This window comes from Vipera ursinii, assembly GCF_947247035.1.
Source record: "Vipera ursinii genome assembly, chromosome: Z".
In the NCBI taxonomy this organism is placed as follows: domain Eukaryota; kingdom Metazoa; phylum Chordata; class Lepidosauria; order Squamata; family Viperidae; genus Vipera; species Vipera ursinii.
This window is the reverse complement of record NC_139517.1, coordinates 28550857-28569854: the sequence shown is the minus strand read 5'-3', so window position 1 is coordinate 28569854 and position 18998 is coordinate 28550857. Positions and strand designations below refer to the sequence as shown.

Sequence of the window (18998 nt, the reverse complement as noted above, 5' to 3'; positions counted from 1 at the left end):
ACATGACCCTGGAACAATGTGACCATCATAAATATGAATCGATTGCCAAGCATCCAAATGTAAATCACATGACCCTGAGAATGCTGCAAGTCATAAGTGTGAAAAATGGTCATGTCACTTTTTTCAGTGTCGTCGTAACTTTGAACAGTCACTAAGTGAATCATTGTAAGTCAAGGACTACCTGTACTTTATCATTTTTTTTCCTTTTTTGGTGGGGGGTCAAGTTTTTGACACCTTGCTAGGCGACTGGTGGTACTCGGACATTGCCTTGTACTAAAAGTGGTACAATGGATGAAAAGGTTGAAAAGCCCTGTTTTAGTATACCGGTACTATTTGGTTCAGAATTTTTTTTTCTTGTTTGCCTGCTCTAAAAACTGGGTGCGTCTTATGGTCAGGTGCGTCTTATGGTCCGAAAAATATGGTATGTCCTGGATAGAAGGAAATGAACTTCCAATCATCTTTTTTGCTGTCCTCACCACTAGAGTAGTTTGCATGGATGAAAAACTAGGTCCATTCTACAAATATTTCTAAACATTTCAGATGCCGTTTTTGGATTTCACTGGCTATTTTTTAATTGGTTGCAGCATTACTGACATAAGGTTTCATTGTACAGAAACAATATGATATTCTATGAAGGCCGTACATTTGAAAGATCTTCAGATTTTGGACCTATGGCTATAGAAGCAGTCATGATCACTCTAATCCAAAACAGAAACTCTGGTGGCATCAGTGATCAAAACATTCACATTTTACTATATATATTAATGTTTGATTTCCACTATAAGTACCAGTTGAATGAACCAAAAGCTGTGGTGGCAGCATCAATTCAGTGTTTCATTTCAGTTATTAAAGCAACCTTCTTTTCCTTTACTATAGAGGTGAAGTATTTCCATTTAATTACACTTACAGGATAACTGTTATTAAAACACAAACTCTTAACCCTAACTTCACAGAGCAAAACAAAACATAAAAAATACCCAGTATTCAATTTACTTAGCAAATAGTAATGAATTTAACTTAATTTAATTTACCTAATAAATTTTCTTACCTAAGACTTTCTTCCTTCAGTAGCTCCAGCCAACAGCAGCAGAAACCTCTATTTTATTAGTAGATATATATTCACCATGGTTTGGTGAATTGAGAGAATATAACTATGCCATATTCGAACACTCAAAATAATTTGGAATAAAATATCCCATATTGTCACAAGTTGGACAAGTATTTTATTTTGTTGTACAAGTGACATAACATTCAAAATGACCATTCCCAGTAAGAACAAATCTGCACACCGCAACACACACAGCTATGAATATGCAGTTTATAGTACTACTAGCAGACGATAACTACTTTTTTCTTACTTTGAAAACAGCCTCAAAGAAGCTGATAATACTAAATATTAATTTTTTATCTTCTTTTTCTGTTTAGAAGAATCCAAATAGCAGAGGTCGTCCAAATTTCAGGCAAACATTTCACTAGCTTTTATATAAATTCTGAAAATTTATCACAACTAACTTTAATTTTTAATTTGTCTTCCTATTTTTAAATAATTATCTATGTTTTTATTTCCAAAGCAGATCAGATCAGCAGATTGTGTTTCACCTACTGGAATTAAAATGTATTATATCTGTAGCAGTGATTTAAACAGAAAGTCTTTCCTGTATTAAATTTAAAAATATCATCCTAAATTAGATTACAGTATTAAGAAATTTACTTAGGGAATCAACTAATATTTTTACCAAGTGAAATATTCTTATTAAGGAGCTTTTATTAACTGTAATATACCATACAACTATGCAATCCTTCCAAGTCAATCTCCAAAGATTATTTCAGAATACTTGGAACATGGATTTAGCACAATCCAGAACATCTGTTTACCTATTTTAAAAATACATTTAGAAGATGACAATTCTTACTGAATAAACCCAAATAAACAATGCTACCAGAAGACCAAGATCTGGGGAAACAGTAACTGCAATTTGTATTATTGTCTACAGTTAGCAGCTATGCATTTATTTATTTATTTATTTATTTATTTATTTATTTATTTATTTATATCCCATTTATATCCCGCCCTTCTCCGAAGACTCAGGGCGGCTTACAATTTAAGCACAAACCAATGTGCTTAGCAATAGCCTTCATTCTATGTATGTGCCTGCTTATTAGGGCTTTCGCCCGCCCCCCCAAGTGGCATTATTACAAAGTCAGCTTATTACCCCCAACAATCTGGGTCCTCAGATTGTTTTCATGCTACATATTTCGCTTTAAACTTATATGTAACTGCTCTTCATTTAAAAAGTTCTTTCTAATTGTAACTTGCTCTCAATTTCTTTTTAATAAGAACTATCTCTCACAAAACATTCTGCTCCCTACCGCTGACTAAAATTTCCCTTGCTATATATTTCCTTATACTTGGTTCTTCATTACTTTCCAAAACCTGTTTAAATATGTTCGTCTTTTAGCTTTTCGTCCTTCTATGATCACCACCCTGCTGCATCACAGTTGTTCCTCAGCATGGAAACTTCTCTCCAAGTTTTTCCATTGACTTATTGCTCAGAAACTATTTCTGATTTTTTTTTCTTTTAGTGAAGCCACAAATTCTCCTTTTATATTGATAAAACCACATTAACCAACAGTGACCAGTATTTTTCTTTGGCAAAAGGCATTATGCTGGTGTGACTGTCATTTAACATATTATTTCCATTAATTTCATATTTACCAAGAAAAAGAAAAATTTAAAGTAGAGAGATTTGGAAAACTAAAAATGCACTGTATAGGATTAAGAATGCCATGGGAGCATTTTTAGTCAGTTTTTTTTCCTATTGCTTATCTGCAAATGAAGTTTAAGATCTCAGCCAAGATTTATAAATATATAGTTCCTTACAAAATAGTTTTGGTCTATGCATCTCTAGAATTATGAAGGCAAAGCACTGAAAAGCATACTCACGCATTGCAGTATGGCTTCTTCTCATAGCCCTTGTAGTTTTTCATGTTGAGGGTCATCTTGCAGACTTCGCAATGAAAACATGCTTTATGCCAGTACTAGGGAAATATAAGAAACAAGTATTAGTTCACTACAATACATTGCAGGTGAGTTAATTAAGTAAAGAATGTTATTCAAAGATAATAAGTCTTTCTACCAGTCATACATGATGGATTTTTTAGATAGATGCTTGCTGTAAGAACTTTTTGTTGCTCAAATGTAAAAACAAAAACTAAACAAGTCCAAGACAAACATGTCTTTTTATTTAGTTGGTGAAAACAGCAGTAAGCTCTTAAAAGAACAGTAGTAAGGTCTTAAAAGAAGATAAATGGTTAAAAATAGTACTACGGTAACTTCCAAGATGCTTATAGAACAAAGTATTAGATTTAGAAGAGAACATTTAGGATAGCCCTTTCTGTTCGTTTCACATCATCCCACATCCAGTTTTGTAAGGCAATCTTTTCAGGATTAAGAGAAAGTAAGTGGCAAATTAGAAATATTCAAGGTAGTTATGTACTTTAAACCACTTATTAATGTACCTTATATAACATGTTACCAATAATATTATAGAATTAATCTGTTTCCATTTCTTTTCAAGGGTTCCATTTAATGTCAAAATGGATTAAATGTACACTATCTACTTACTACATATAATTGTGGGCTTCATTTTTCTTGATAATCCTTCTACGGCTTTTTTGGGAGGGGGTAGAACTGGAGCAGAATCACAAGTATAAAATTACCCATTGAAATGTTCATAAAGATTCTGCTTGTTGGACTGCCTACATACTCTAAATGCATTTTATTATTTTAGAATTCTACAAAAACTATCAGATAACATGTGAAGTAAAAAATCCAAGTTTCTCAAGGAGTACCTGTACCCATACGGACCTCTTTATTGACAGATTCATCTAATAACTTAGTTTTTTTAATCAAGTACAAAACAGCAGCTTTCTAAACAAGTCTGTCAAGCAAGAATTCGTACACTACTATTTAATGATCAAGAACAATAGTTAGATTTGCTACTCTTTCGAATACCCACAATCAGTGATAATTGCAAGTATCCTGGAGTCAGCTAATAATATGGAAATTCACCACACCCAATTTTTAAACACAGCCCAGATGACAAGAGCATGTAATGACTCATCAGTATTAGAAGAGAAGTCTGCCTCATTTTATTGCCTAAAGCAACAGATTAGCACCTTCATATGAGGCTGAAAGCCAATTCCTCATGCAGTTCATTTTTATATTTTTTAATTTTCACTGAACCTTTGATGTAACTAAAATTAGGACTTCTTTAATGTATACCGACACATAACTGTATGTTTTCAGTCACCAAGCAAATGCAGGGCAATTGGAAGTCTCAAATCTATTAAAAACCAAAGCCACCTTATGTATACAAATTTGAGTGACTGCAAATTTCATCTCAAATATACATTGCAAATTTGAATAGTTATCAGACAATGTCATTCACCTTTATTAATATGTAGCAAAATACCGTAGCTACCAATAAAATAGGGCAGACATTTTTCATATAGCAATCTTTCCAATCTAAAAAGTGTTATGACACAGGCCAAGTTCACTCTAATATTTGCTTCAAACTGATTATATTTCAAGTTCCTAAATCTTTTGTTTAAAAAGTTGTGGTGCTCCACTGCTAGAGGTTTTGAAGAAGAAATTAGACAGCCATTGTCCAAAATGGTTTAGGGTCTCCTGCTTAGCAAGGGGTTGGACGAGAAGACTTCCAAGGTCTCTTCCAATTCTGTTATTCTGTTATTTATTCTGAGATGAAGAGGGACCAAGGATATGTTATGTATGAATGTTGTAACACTGAACATGGCCAGTGTAGAAAGCTATGACTGACAAAAAGCAAAGAGCTATCATACATGACAGTAGCTTTGACAGTTTTTTCATTATTTAATTAACCTAATATAAGGAATCATAAACAGTCCACAGTTTTACACATAGTAAATTAAAACATGGTTGGCTAATTTGCAGCCCAGTATGCAATGAAAAAAGGGACGAGGTGAGCTTGTCGATCAGGTCGGCAGTTTGGTGGGTCGAATCCCGAGTGCCGCGTAACAGAGTGAGCGCCTGTTATTCCTCCCAGCTTCTGCCAACCTAGCAGTTCGAAAGCACGGAAAAATGCAAGTAGAAAAATAGGGACCACTACAGTGGGAAGGTAACAGCGTTCCGTGCGCCTTTGGCGTCTAGTCATGCCGGCCACATGACCACGGAGACGTCCTCGGACAAACGCTGGCTCTTCGGCTTTGAAATGGAGATGAGCACCGGCCCCTAGAGTCAGAAACGACTAGCACGCATGTGCGGGGGAACCTTTACCTTTATGCAATGAAAATCCAGTTTTAGAGACGAGATGGAACATTCTTGCATACCTTTCTAAATCAATATAGATTCTAGGTACAAAAATACATCTAAATACTATATTTGCTATTCTTACATTGGAACAAAATTCATATAATAGTTCTATAGAATAATATTTATTGTAGAGCATAATTAAACAATAGCCTGTGTGGCTTAACAAATGGCATATAGGGACTTGAAATTTTTTTAAAAAATAAACAAGTACCCAAATTCAGTCACTGTATTCACTTAGTAAATCTTGGTTTCATTTTCATGATGGGAATAGTACAAACACTTGATACATTGTATAGATTGTTAAATTGTTCAACCAATTTCTTATGTCTGAATAAAAATGGGAAAAATGCAGATAGAGATTTTCAAATCTTGCTTCAGTATGGAGCTTTAATAAAAAATGTAATTTATCAGTAAATACAACTTACATGAGCAACTACTTAGAAAATTAGCAAAACAATGATATACATGGATGGAATCCATTAGATTATAAAGAATCTCAACTAGTGCCACCTACTAGGGATTCCATGTACTTAGTAGTTACTATACGGCTTTCAGATACAATTCAAGATATTGGTTGTTATCAATAAAGCCCACCATGAAATAGAGAGCCCTTCTAGCATAGTGTTTTAAGATGCTGCCTTAGAAACCGTGAGACTGAGTTTTAGGCCTTCCATAGGCATGAAAAATGAGTGGGTGATAAGCCAGGCACTTGCCTCAACCCAATGCACCTCACATGATAATAGATAGGCAGGAATATTAGGTATGTTTGCCCTCTTGAGTTAAATATTAAAAAGGCAGAACAAAATTATAATAGGGTTTAAATACTTGGGGAAAACTTTATTTCTCCAATTCTTTCTGACATCTTGTAAGATATTAGGATTGACATATTTGGTCCCACCTATTAAGCAATGGGACCAAGAAGGGTATTTTCTCTACTGCAGTACTCGCCTTCCTGAATGGTGTTATTCTCAAAGTCCAGATCCTATAGTTATTCAAAAGAGACCTGAAGACTTCTGGCTCTTTCCCCAGGGCCAATGCTGGGAGAGATACAATCCTGAATGGAAGATATATGTCCCTGGTGTAAATGTTAATAAATTTCTCTTCTCCAGGCATGATCATATTTTCTTTCTTAATATTAATATATTGTTTTTTTAATCCTTTCAAGCCCCTCATAATTGTTGAAGAGTGACAACCATAACAATTTAACTCATAAATATATGGAAGTAAATTTCAGTCTCTGTCCCAATGCTTTTAAATCACAGACTGGACTTTGGGAGCAGACCAAATGTGCTTTTATGTCATAGTGTTTGCATTCTTTTAATACTAAAACAGAGCTTTAAAAATGATTCTAAACATAATGCTCAGGTTGTGTCACACAAACCTACTAGCATATGGCACATTCATACATAAATTTCATGTTTATATTAGAAAAAATATTACTGCACAGTGCAGTGAAAATTTTCATTTGTGAAACTGGCACAACCTCCCTCTTCCTCTTATCACTAACATAGAGATTTCTAGTCACAAGTTAGCACTTAGAACAACTTGTGAATGTAAGCTAAGGGAGCTGTACTGCAAAAGAGGTGAACCTGTAGTTCCCTACCTCTATTTTTACATTAGAAAAATCTAACTCGAACTTAATTTAGATTTTACTCCATCACTATTTCAGAAGTATATAATTAGTAGTTGCAGTTTATGACAGAAATATCTCCTCCCCTTAATAAAGGCATAGTCAAGTAGGGAAACAAAGTTGCCACATCATCCATGAATCTAAAAAGTTGGAATCTTTTTAAAGCCAAATATGTAACAAGATGAGCAAGGCATAGAGAGGTCTTTGTAGTTATAAATATGATACACAGCAAAGTCCCTAGAGTACTTGACTCGATTTCTTTTTTAAACAGCAAAAAGAACTCATTTTTTTAAAAGGATCTATTCTTATATATAACACTGCCTAAATGATCGATCAGAAGGGAGGTGAGCAAGGGAATAGAATCCAACATAAAACAGATTATGGCTAATTTGTTCATCTTCTTTTTAGCTATTGATACATAAAGCTTTTTTAAATTGTGGTAAAAAGTAGTAGAAATCTTCTCTTCAGTGGCTTCATTTAAAGCCACTTTTAAAAACTTAAAAACTATTTTAAGTCATAACATTTGCTTAAATAAACTGACAATGTGGCTGAAATGCCTATAATTTTACTTAAATCAAAACTGGAATGTCTCCAATATCAAAATCAGCTGTTCTGTATAACCTTTGCTTTATTTCTTTGCTGAAAATAATTTGAGGAAATCATTTTGTAATTCTTCTATTTAAAAAAATGGGCAGGTGATTTGGTAAAAATACAGTAAATAAGCAAATAGTTACTTTCTAGGCAATATAGCAATATATTAAGAAAAATTAAAAAGGGAACAAAGCTTTTCTAAGCTTTAGGTTTGGCTATTTGCATAATTTTATTGAAGTTACATTATTGCAAAAGGGTAAAGTGAGAAGCCTTTACATTATAGATGATATAACTACCATAACAATGCCAAAAGTGTTAAGTACCTAGCAATACCTTGCCCTGCTTTTAACATTCCTTCCCTAAATCCACAATGTCTTTATTCAATATGTCCCAATTCAACCTAGTGTCAATTTAATTCATAACTTTGAGAACCTGAAAAGATAAATCCTATTAGTTTTACCACTCCACCCTCCCTAAACTGTTGAATATATTTCATACTTTCTTTGCAGATAGGCACACTTGTCACTAGAGATCAGCAGGCTTCTCAAATTCTCTTCATACTCTCTTAGAAAGTTCCAAAACTGCCTTTTCTATCTAACAAGCAGAATCTGAACCTTAATAGCTGCCCCCTCCATCTACCCTTCTTCAAAGTATGAAGCTTTCAACGTGTCATCAACCGCCATTCTACAGGTGATACCCCGCACTTGATATTGTCCCCTTAAGTCGCTTTTTAAGTTGAAATAATGGCCCAGTGGGGGCATTCACAAAAATAATAATAAATAAACCTTTATTGTCAAAGTACAACATGTGTACATTGAGATTAGCTGAGCCTCAACTAAACCAGGAAATTTGGCACTCCACTCTCTGAAGGCCTGCTTCAGCTCCACGTCCAGCAAGCGCTAGGTTCCCTCGGCTGACCGCGTCCCCCATTCCCTCCTCTAGCAGCTCGCTTTTTGTTCAGGCTACCTTGTACCTTACTCTCCCACACCCTGTTCCTTCAACCACTCCCCGATGGCCACTCTCTAAAATGCCCCCTTTGTGCTTTCCACATGCTTTCTTCCCTCAGCCTGGCCTGCTCTCCCCTTCCGGCAATCCACCACTTCGGAGCCTGCCTGCCTGCCGGCCTCTCCCTCTTCTCCAATTGGCCGGCCTTCCCTTCTCCTTCCACGCACACACGCTCCGCACCGACCATCCCGCCCTTGACATCTTTGCCCCGCTCCACCCTAACCGTCCGCCACGATTGCTGTCTTCACCACCCGCCCCCTCCCCCGGACAACCAGCAGCAACCGTCTCCCTCCGGGCTACCAACTGCCGCTGCTCCTCGCCCCCTCCCCTCTCAGACATCCCCTCAAAAGCCACTAGCCCCACCCGCTCAGCGGGACTTGCGCCTTCTCTTCACGACACCCACCTTGTCGAGGCAGTTCACCTTCTCGGTTGGGTAGACGATTTTGCCGCAGCGGGCGCAGCTGGGATTCATGGCGACGGAAGTGAGGCGAGGAGGGAAGGGTCTGTGTGTACGTGCGTGAGGAAAAAGAACGCTGCTGCTGCTGCTGCTGCCGCCGCCACCACCGCCTCTAAAACTGCGCCCTCGGGAAGGTTCTGCGAAGGCAGCAACGGAAAGGAGGAGAGGCGAGTAAGCAGGAAGCCGCCCAGGCAATGGCTGGTGGCAGTTAAGGAGGGAAGGGGCGCGGCGAGCCACTCTTTTTTTGCGCGCGCGCCTCCGCCTCCTTCCTCGTCAGCGCGAACGGTCGACCGCGCGCGCACACAAAAGGGGAGAGAAGGAAGACGGCGACGCCAGACGGGTCGGCGGCGAAGGGTGGGGTTCAGCGCTCACGTGCGGGGGAGGTGGGGAAAGCGAAAGCCTGAAATAACGACGAAAGGAAAGATTTCGAAGGTCGGAGAATGAGACTAAAAATAGGCTGAAAACTGAGACCAGAACGGTGGGCAGAGGGAGCCTCCCTCTTAAAAGTCCCACCTAGGACTTTTCAACTGTAGTACCTATCACCCTCAGCCAGTTCGGCCAAGTTGAGGAGAGCTAGGCTTAGAGAAAATCTTTATTGCGTCTACATAGAAGCGGGAAAACTCCCTTGAACTTTGCTTCCGAGTATATGATAGCTTTTGTACTTTGCATGTTCCCTACAAATCCTTCCCAATCTTCTCCTCTCCAGGTACATTATACTCTTTATCTCCCATTACTCCCAGATTTCACACCCAATGGCTAAGAGGTATGAAATTATAATTTAAGATGCTTGGAAGGAGAGCTCCCAATAGAGTTTAATGTCTCCTACATATGTCTCCCACATATGCTAAAGCTAGAGTGTAATAATGAAAAAGGAAGCAATATAAACAGCACCAAACCAAAAACCACAGAGGTAGCTATTTCCTGGTTGCTACAGTGCTTTGTAATAGCTATTCCTCTGCCTCAACAAAATGGCACCTTTCCTCCTACATGTCAGAACTTCCCCATGGTTTTGAAAATCTTGTGGCAATCGGTCATTCAACAGGTAGAAAGGTAGGAACTGAACAACTTTCTTCACCCATTGAAATCTGCCTTTTTTTAAGGCATAGGAGTGATAGGATTTAGTGAGGGGCTATCAATTTTGGAGCTTTCTGAAGATACAAAACATTCCAAATCAAAATCCAATGTTAAATCTTTTTAATGCCAAAGCAAGCTATTCCACTAAAGTTATCTGTTTTGTCTATTCTGATTCCCAGAGACTGATTAAATTCATTTTAAGCAAGATCCTTTAACTCTCCAGATACACTGTACTATAATACCCATTTCCCCCTATCAGGATGGCAAATTGTTGAAACTATGGGAGGAGCTAAGGAAAACATCTGGAATTGACAAGGTCTGAATATGGGTTTAATATATGCAAAATATGTATTTTATTCTGTGTTTCTCAAACTCTTTCTAGTCAAGTATACTTATTCCTAAAACAAGAACAATACACTAGCTGTACTTTTTCTTTGTAAGTCTCCAAAATCTCCACTTCATCCCATTTTATCTTTCTGGAAAATTATATTATCTAAATAAATTATCATTTTATTACTTGAAAGAAGTATTGACTTTCCAAATACCTATTCTTACTCCACATACATATGAAGCTATAAATGGAATTTATTAGGTTGTGGTTTAGGGTGGGAACCAGACATTGATGTTTAAGCTGGTTTAGAGTATATGTATGAGCTCAGCTAATTTGGTTTCTCAATAAACTATGCTTAAAATATAAGGTATAGTATGATGTGTGAATTGGCCATTATTTTGTGCCTACAGTATTGTGTAACTATTTCACTTCATTTTCCTAGCTCAGGGGTCAGCAACCTCAGTGAAAGAGCCACTCAGAACCGGTTCCCTCACAAAAGGAAAAACTGGGAGCCGCAAAAAATATGTGCGCATGCGCGTACATTCGCAGAACAGGGTTTGACTGAAGAGTAGAGCCAAGGCGAGATATGCACCTACCCTGCATATTTGAATTGATTGGTTGAACTTTTTTAGTCCCGCTTTTTTTTTTTTTTTTGGACTGCACATGGCAGAGTACCAGGAGCCGCAGAAGACGGCTGAAAGAGCCGCATGCGGATCCGGAGCCGTGGGTTGTAGACCTGTGTCCTAGCTAAAACAAACTGCCTTTTTTCTTTAAAACAAACAATAAAAATAGGTTCCTAGAGCAAATTAACAAACATGGGGTAGAGGTCCTGATTATTTAAAATTACTATAACACTATAACACTAGGTTTTTTTTTTAATAATACAGACTCTTCTGTTAAGAAAATAAGCTGTAAAATATAGTATACATTCACATGAGTCTCTAACACTAGATTAGCAGCTGAAACCTTCATCTCTTCCACAAAGATAATCAGTGGGAAAATAGCTATGGTATTCTTGTAACTGATATCATGATGACCAAAAGGACCCCATGTTTCTTTTTTAATATTGGTGCTTCAGCCCTTTCATGTGTCATATTATCTTACTCCAAGTCATTTCATTCCAATCTTTCTAGTGCAAATATATTCATTTTAGTATTGCCAATCTTCTAGGAAAAAAGTACAAAATATTTCAACTAGTCTTTCTGGAAATGTAAAATAGAGGAACAAAGATTATTAATCACACATAGGTGGAAAAATATCCAAAACTAATTTGAGTTTGCTCATCCTATTTACTGAATGCATATAAAATACATGTGTGAAGATTGTTTTTGCCCAATTATAGTACTGAAACGTGGAATGTAGTTGAAGATCCTGTAGAATTTTGGAGGCCATTCAGTGGTGGGATTCAAATATGTGAACAACCGGTTCTCTGTGTGGATGCCGCTTCTGGAAGTCCATTCTGGGCCTGGGCAACAAAAAAATAGCAACCAGTTCTGCCAAAGTGGTGCGAACCGGCTGAATCCCACCACTGAGGCCATTGCTTTCTTTTTCTGCTGTCACTTCTCATTTAAAAATGAAAATCCTTAGGTAATTATTTTTTGTCTCCAGACATACCTTGGCTTGTAAAACTAGACAACTTTCTTCTCATTTGCAACTTCTCTTCACTGCAGCCTGCCCATCCCCTTCTCCCAAATTTTCTCTGTAACTTGGCTTGGTTTGGCTTTACCAGCTTTTCATTATTGTCTTCTAAGGGGATTGAGTCTGAATGGAATCATCTTATATGCTATAACAATTTGTGAAACAAAATGGAATATTGTGTGACTGACAAATCATATCTGCCCTGATATATTAATGATTCTTAAATGCTAAAACAGCCCTAATTTTACAATGTGAATCACACCACTTCAGTATTTCTTGATATGAAACCACAGAGGCTTGGTCACAAGTGGAAGGGAAAAGGTAATCATGATGATTCCCCAAACAGTCACTGTGAACTGAATCCAATTAGCTTTAAAAGCAACATAAGAGCAGTCCAAAATTCTCCATTAATAAAACAGTCAAGGTCATCAACAAGTGATGGACATCAGCACCCTCTGCTGCTATATACTTGTAACATTTCTACACTTGTGAGTAACAGTATTTTTGTTCCAAACCTAAGGTAGGCAAGCTAACACCCATGAGCCTAATGCAGCCCTCTTAAGCACTCTCTATTTTTAATAGTGTCCTTTTACATATTTACATAAGTACTAACTTGTCCTCTTTGTACTAAAGAGGGAAATTAACACTAAGAAAAAGTTTCCTATTGGAGTGGATGAAACAGTCAAGTTTACTGCATGATACTGTACATTGTCTTTTTTGCAACACATTTTTTCATTTATGATTAAGAAAAAACTTTTTCCTTTCTAAAGCAACTTTCATATGTTTAAAGATTTTCAATACTAGTAAAATGATAAAGGATAAAAATCAATTTTATACTCTTTATAGGAACAGAGATGAGCTCGCTAGTTGAAGCCCCTAGAATATAAGGTACATTTTGAATGAGTTCGTTCAATTTAACTCTCTTTACATTTTTCTTGTATTTTTATGTATTTTCTGTCATACTCAATTTGCACACTAAAGAATTACTTTATGAATAGTGTAAATTTTGATCAAGTCAGGGTCAATGTGAATGATCACTTTTAAATTGCTTTACAACATAACAGTATTCTCTCATTCCCATAATAGAGAAGACATTCCGAGTATAATTATAAACTATCCACTTACAAGTACTGTTACAATATTTTCACTGTTTTGACTGAGGGAAAATGGAATGGTACCAGAATTAGACAAAGAAATGGCATTGATCTTCTAATTCCCCAGAGCCCCTTTTAACCATAATTGTTTAAAAGTGGCAGTGGTTTCCTACCAGGTGTTTCTTCTGAAACACAAGAAAATTACAGTGTAAATTGGATTAACATAATCTCTCTCTGTCTCTTTCCCACACATTCTAATTTGCCTCAAGCAAGTTCCCTCTGGTTCCATTTATTAATTATTCTTAGAATGCTGTCAAAGCCAAACAGAGTCAGCCTGGTATTTACTTACACTCATGTCCACTATTGTTTCCTAATGGAGTGGGAGCTGTTACAATTGAAAGAAGAGAGACGACCAATTTATCCCCACTCCCTATGCTTTTTGATGCTACTTCCCTGACAGCAGGCATCCAATTTTGAAAGCAAATCTAAGAATATCAACTACAGAACAATTTCCAGTTAGCATTTCCTTGGTTCTACAGGCAAGTCTGAAGCAAACAGGGCAAGAGAAAATAGTAGCTCAGTTATGGGGCAAATCTCTTTATTTTATTTATTTTATTTTAATCCCATTTATTCCCGCCCTTCTCCGAAGACTCAGTGCGGCTTACAATCTAAGAAGCACAAATCAATGTGCTTAGCAATAGCCTTCATTCTATGTATATGCCTGCTTATTATTAGGGCTTTCGGGGGGGCCAAGCGGCATTATTACAAAGTCAGCTTATTGCCCCCAACAATCTGGGTCCTCATTTTACCTACCTTGGAAGGATGGAAGGCTGAGTCAACCTTGAGCCTGGTGGGACTCGAACCTGCACTAATTGCAGGCAGCTGGTGTTACTTAAGGAGGCATTAGCCCACTGCAGAGTGAAATGGCACAACTATCTATTTTTATAAAAATCCACTGAATGTTAATGGTATATGGAAATGACAGGAGAAAGAACCATAACCTATATAACAGTCATGCAAAATGTTTGTGCTTGTCTGGACTATCTCGAAGGGCTGACATTGGATGCAAATTGTTTCTGACACTTTGTATAGTGTTTGCCCCTTAATCTGTTTTGCTTGATATCTGACAAAGAAAGCTTTTACGTAGCTGCTCTGGTGTTGAAAGTATTCTTCCCTTCTTTAGAAATATTTTTAAAAACAAAGCACACAACAGATGGACTTCCTGCTCTGTAAGCACAATAATCCAGCCAGTGACTGTTCCTTGGACTTTCTGAACCTAGCCAGCTGGTCTGACTAGTCACTAGGCAATAAGTCATGCTATTTAGTGAGAAACTGATATAAATAAATGAACATAGGCAGCGGGCTGTAGTCCTAAAATCAAGCCTCTAGAAAAGAATAGATTCCATGGATATTGATTTTATAATTCTAGTAGTAATGGTATGGCTAGTGCTTCTGTTATTATTAAAGTTAGAATAGAGATGATATCTTATGTTTTTTATGCCTGACTATCTCCAACATGAACAGTTGAAGATAGAAGCATACATAAAACCCAGTGAAATAAGTGCCCATCCATCTTGCAACATGGGATCAGGATGAAACAAATTTCCTTTAATGATGTATGATAAAGTTTAGGAAATACTGTACTAATATTACTAATAGCAGTTTCAGTTGCTTTTTCTCCAACAACAGGAAAAGCCCAATTTGTAGTTTTCTTCAGTTTGTTCTCTCTAAACCTGGGATATAAGCACACATAATCCAGAAAGCAGGCCAATCTGTGAGCATTCAAAGTATCCAATGAAGTTTAATTTCAAATCAAATTGTTTATTAACTTTCCAGGAAAGTTAGCATTCGTAACCAAGAAAATAAAACAATTCTACTTTGTCAAGATTACTTAGTCTTGCAAAGGCAAATATCTTTTCTTCATACAGACCTACCGTAAGCTGCAAAAATCTGGACAACCACAGGATGCCAGGGGCACCCAATATGCCTTTATGCCTTTGCTACTAACAATCTGGATATTTGCAGCCTGCATATAAATAAATAAATAAATAAATAAAATTTTATTTGTATACCGCCCTTCTCCCGAAGGACTCGGGGCGGTGAACAGGGCAAACATATCAAAATACAAAATACAAAATAGACTTATTTCCAACCTCAGTTAATTTTATCTTTCTTTAAAAATGAAACTTTTCCTATTCAACCCATCTTCTCTGAAATGCAGTAGTTAGAAAAATAGGAACAGGTTTGACTTGATCCTGTAGAATGATTTTAATACAAGCAATACTAAGGCATCGTAAAATGCACATAAGCCAATGTATGCAATACAAACAGTGAACACATTTACCCTGAAGTGGGACTTGGGTATAGTTGAAACTAGTTTGCCTTGAAGTCTCAGGTTCAAGGTGGTATACCTATATTTGAAGACTAAATTCCCCATTGTATTGTAGTTTCTACAAAAAATGATGTCTGACATAAAATGACAAAACATCATTTTAAAAAGGAATAAAAGTAAATAAATTATGAGGAACTTCAGAGAAATTATGTTCCATGAAATTAGTGTTGATTATTAGAACTAAAGGCGTATGTTTGTTTATTTATTAAATTTATTTGCTGTCCATCTCATATCCAATGTCTCTGGGAGATTTACAACATGAAAAATGTCCATTATAAAACAGCAGATAAAAACATTAACAATCATAGAGACAAGATGGCAAAGAAGGACGCAAGACACATGGGGAGGGTGAGTGGTGGTGGTGTTGAACTTAATTAGCCAACCACCTCCAGTATGATCCTCTGCCCTTGGGATCCCAAGCCACCTGGCACAGCCAGGTCTTCAGGCTCTTGCAGAAAGTCAATAGTGTGCAAGGTCATACTTTATTAAGCCTCAAGTGTGGTTCGCATATCAGCATTTATTAAAGTGACTCAGCAGCTACCAGACAATCTCTGTCACAACAACACAAACCAAACATTCTTGGTAATAATCAGGATGCCTTTCCTAGTAGCAAATGGAACTTGTTAGCTGCAAAACACACTTATTCTTTAGTAACAAGTAGGGGTTAGAATAGTTGACCTTGGCGATTGAAAATATACTCTAAAATTATGGCCACCTTTATAGAAGCTGCTTAGAAGGAAAATGTGAGCAGCGGTAAAGGTAAAGGTTCCCCCGCACATGCGTGCTAGTCGTTTCTGATTCTAGGGCCGGTGCTTGTCTCCGTTTCAAAGCCGAAGAGCCAGCGCTTGTCCGAGGACATCTCCGTGGTCCCTATTTTTCTACTTGCATTTTTACGTGCTTTTGAACTGCTAGGTTGGCAGAAGCTGGGACGAGTAGCAGGCGCTCACTCTGTTACGCGGCACTCAGGATTCGACCCGCCAAACTGCCGACCTGCTGATCAACAAGCTCAGCGTCCTAACCCACTGAGCCACCGCGTCCCTTTTATGGTCTATCTACGATGGACTAAATAAATCCCATTTGGCTGGATTTACAGAACACGTTAAACCACAAGCCATGGTTTACAAACCACAACTGGGTAGGATTTCACAATCCATGGAGCCCAAAACAACCTCATTATGGCTTGGTGCTTACAGGGGAACTAGTCAGAATGTGTGCATGGGTGTGCATGTATGCAAGTCAGAGACTGGGGAAGGGGAAAAGGGAGGAAAAAGTGTTCTTACCTATTAATAATGGTGTATAAAAATGGATGTTTCTCTATCTCATCTTCTAAAAGGCTAGTCACAAAAGTGTGACAACTCAAAGGTAGCAAAGGTGCTTTTATTGAAAGCCTACTAATTAAGGCCCTGCAAAAAAACACAGTTGCCTTGCGTCTGGCTGCAAAGCCAACTTTTGGAGGCCTAGCATCAACTTGGGCATGGAGTAAATTTGCCAGCCTCCAAACCAAAGACCCAAAGAAACCGAGAAGGCACAAAACTAGAAGGCATGAAAAGCAACACACAGCCGGCTGGGATGGTGGATCCAAGTGTCAGATGTTATTTCCTTCTGGCCTTTGTGAAACAACCTGACATTTACTTTGGGCAGCTTGGAAAAAGTTTATATATTCACTAAGTTTATATATTCACTAAGGTAGCAGGGAGGCAGAAGCTGTCGTGTGTGCCTTTTCCACAGCCTCGTGTAAAAATATGCCCGGTTCAAGACAATTCATTTTTCACCACCAGTCGAAATACTGAAATCAAGGCAGATCAATTCACACCCAAAAATGTAGGGAGGGGGAAAAAAAGTATAATAATTATAGTGGCAGAAAAAAGCCTGCCAAGAAGCCCTGAAGTTGTTGGCTGGAGGACAGAGGTTTAAAAATGCCTAAAGGCTAACCTATATCTGATGAAAGGAGTACCACAGTGGCATGCTAAGATCCAACCCTGCGGCCACCCTCAAACATGGACCCTCAATTGGCCTTCTCTCAGCTCAACCTATTGCAAAGGATGGTGGTTGTGGGAAGGGAAGCGAAAGGCAGAAAGCAATAGTGAACCGGTTTCAAACTGGGTCACTGCTCAGAAGGCTGTTAAGAAAGTACGCAAATTAAGACTGACTTGAAAGCGTAAAAATATACACAAGCCATATGGCATGCCATCTTCCCCTCCTCTAGGCATGTTGTAGCATGGATCATAAGCAACAACTTTACAGAAATAAAAGTTATGGTCTCAAACGTGCTCTCTGCTTAAAAAACGGCTGCGTCCCCTACATTTCCCTTTAGCACGAAAGCCAGCGTTGGGCAAGTCACACTCTCTTAGCTAGGTCACTTCACAGGGATGATGATGATGATGATGATGATGATAACAACAACAACAACAACAACCCCCGACCTTCGCTCCTTCCGGCGTAATCTAAAAACTTATCTATTCGAACAAGCCGGCCTGGCCTGATGGGTTTGGGTTTTAACATTATTTTAACTAACCTACTACATTGGGCACAATCATTTAACTTTAAATCTTGTATCCTGTATTCTTATTTTTATTGCCCTGTACACCACCCTGAGTCCTTCAGGAGAAGGGTGGTATATAAATCAAATAAATAAATAAATAAATAATAAATAAATAAATAAATAAATAAATAAATAAATAAATAAATAAACAACAACAACAATGGTGGTGGTGGTGATGGTGGTGGTGGTGGAAGGGACCTTGGAAGCCATCTAGTCCAACACACTGCTCAGGCAGGAAACCCTATACCATTTCAGACAAATGGCTGTCCAGTCCCTTCTTAAAATCTCCAGTGTTGGAGCATTCACAACTTCTGGAGGCAAGTGGTTCCACTGATTAATTGCTCTGACTGTCAGGAAATTTCTCCTTAGTTTTAAGATTCTTCCCTCCTGGATTAGTTTCCATCCATTGCTTCTTGTCCTGCTCTCAGGTGCTCTGGAGAACAGCCTGGCTCCCTCTTCTTTGTGGCAGCCCCTGAGACACTGGAACATTGCTATCATGTCACCCCTAGTCTTTCTCTTCATTAAACTAGATATACCCAATTCCAGCAACCGTTCCTTATATGTTTTAGCCTCCAGTCCCCTAATCACCTTTGCTGCTGCTGCTGTTGTTGTCGTTGTCGTGGGCAAAATAGAAGGAGGAAGGCTCACCACCTTGTGTGGTTTATGAAAATAATATATGTGGGATATAAATAAAAGAAAGGATTCAAAGAGTGGACTTCAAAATCAATGGAACAAGAAAGCAAGCTTTGGCAATCCATGCCAGGGGAGAGAGCCTGGTGTCCTCAATGTATTATTATTATTATTTTGACTAACTCTCATCAACTCCAGCTACCATAATCAGCAGTAAAGGGTTTTATTGATTGGCCGGTTCACTGTGGGATTTATACACTT

General features: G+C 37.8%; 1 protein-coding gene across 2 annotated transcripts in view; it reads right to left on the bottom strand.

Moving 5' to 3' along the window:
* LASP1 (LIM and SH3 protein 1) overlaps positions 1-9336 on the bottom strand; it is a 36994-nt gene extending 27658 nt beyond the window's left edge. Inside the window, exons 1-2 of one of the 2 annotated variants that reach the window (XM_083378650.1) lie at positions 8983-9336; positions 2945-3039 (exon numbers count right to left, since the gene is read on the bottom strand). In XM_083378650.1, the coding sequence (XP_083234776.1) occupies positions 2945-3039; positions 8983-9051 (164 nt within the window). In that variant the 5' untranslated portion in view covers positions 9052-9336. The remainder of the gene's footprint in view (positions 1-2944; positions 3040-8982) is intronic. The other variant, XM_083378649.1, reaches the window with a different exon arrangement.
* Between the last annotated feature and the right edge of the window lie 9662 nt (positions 9337-18998).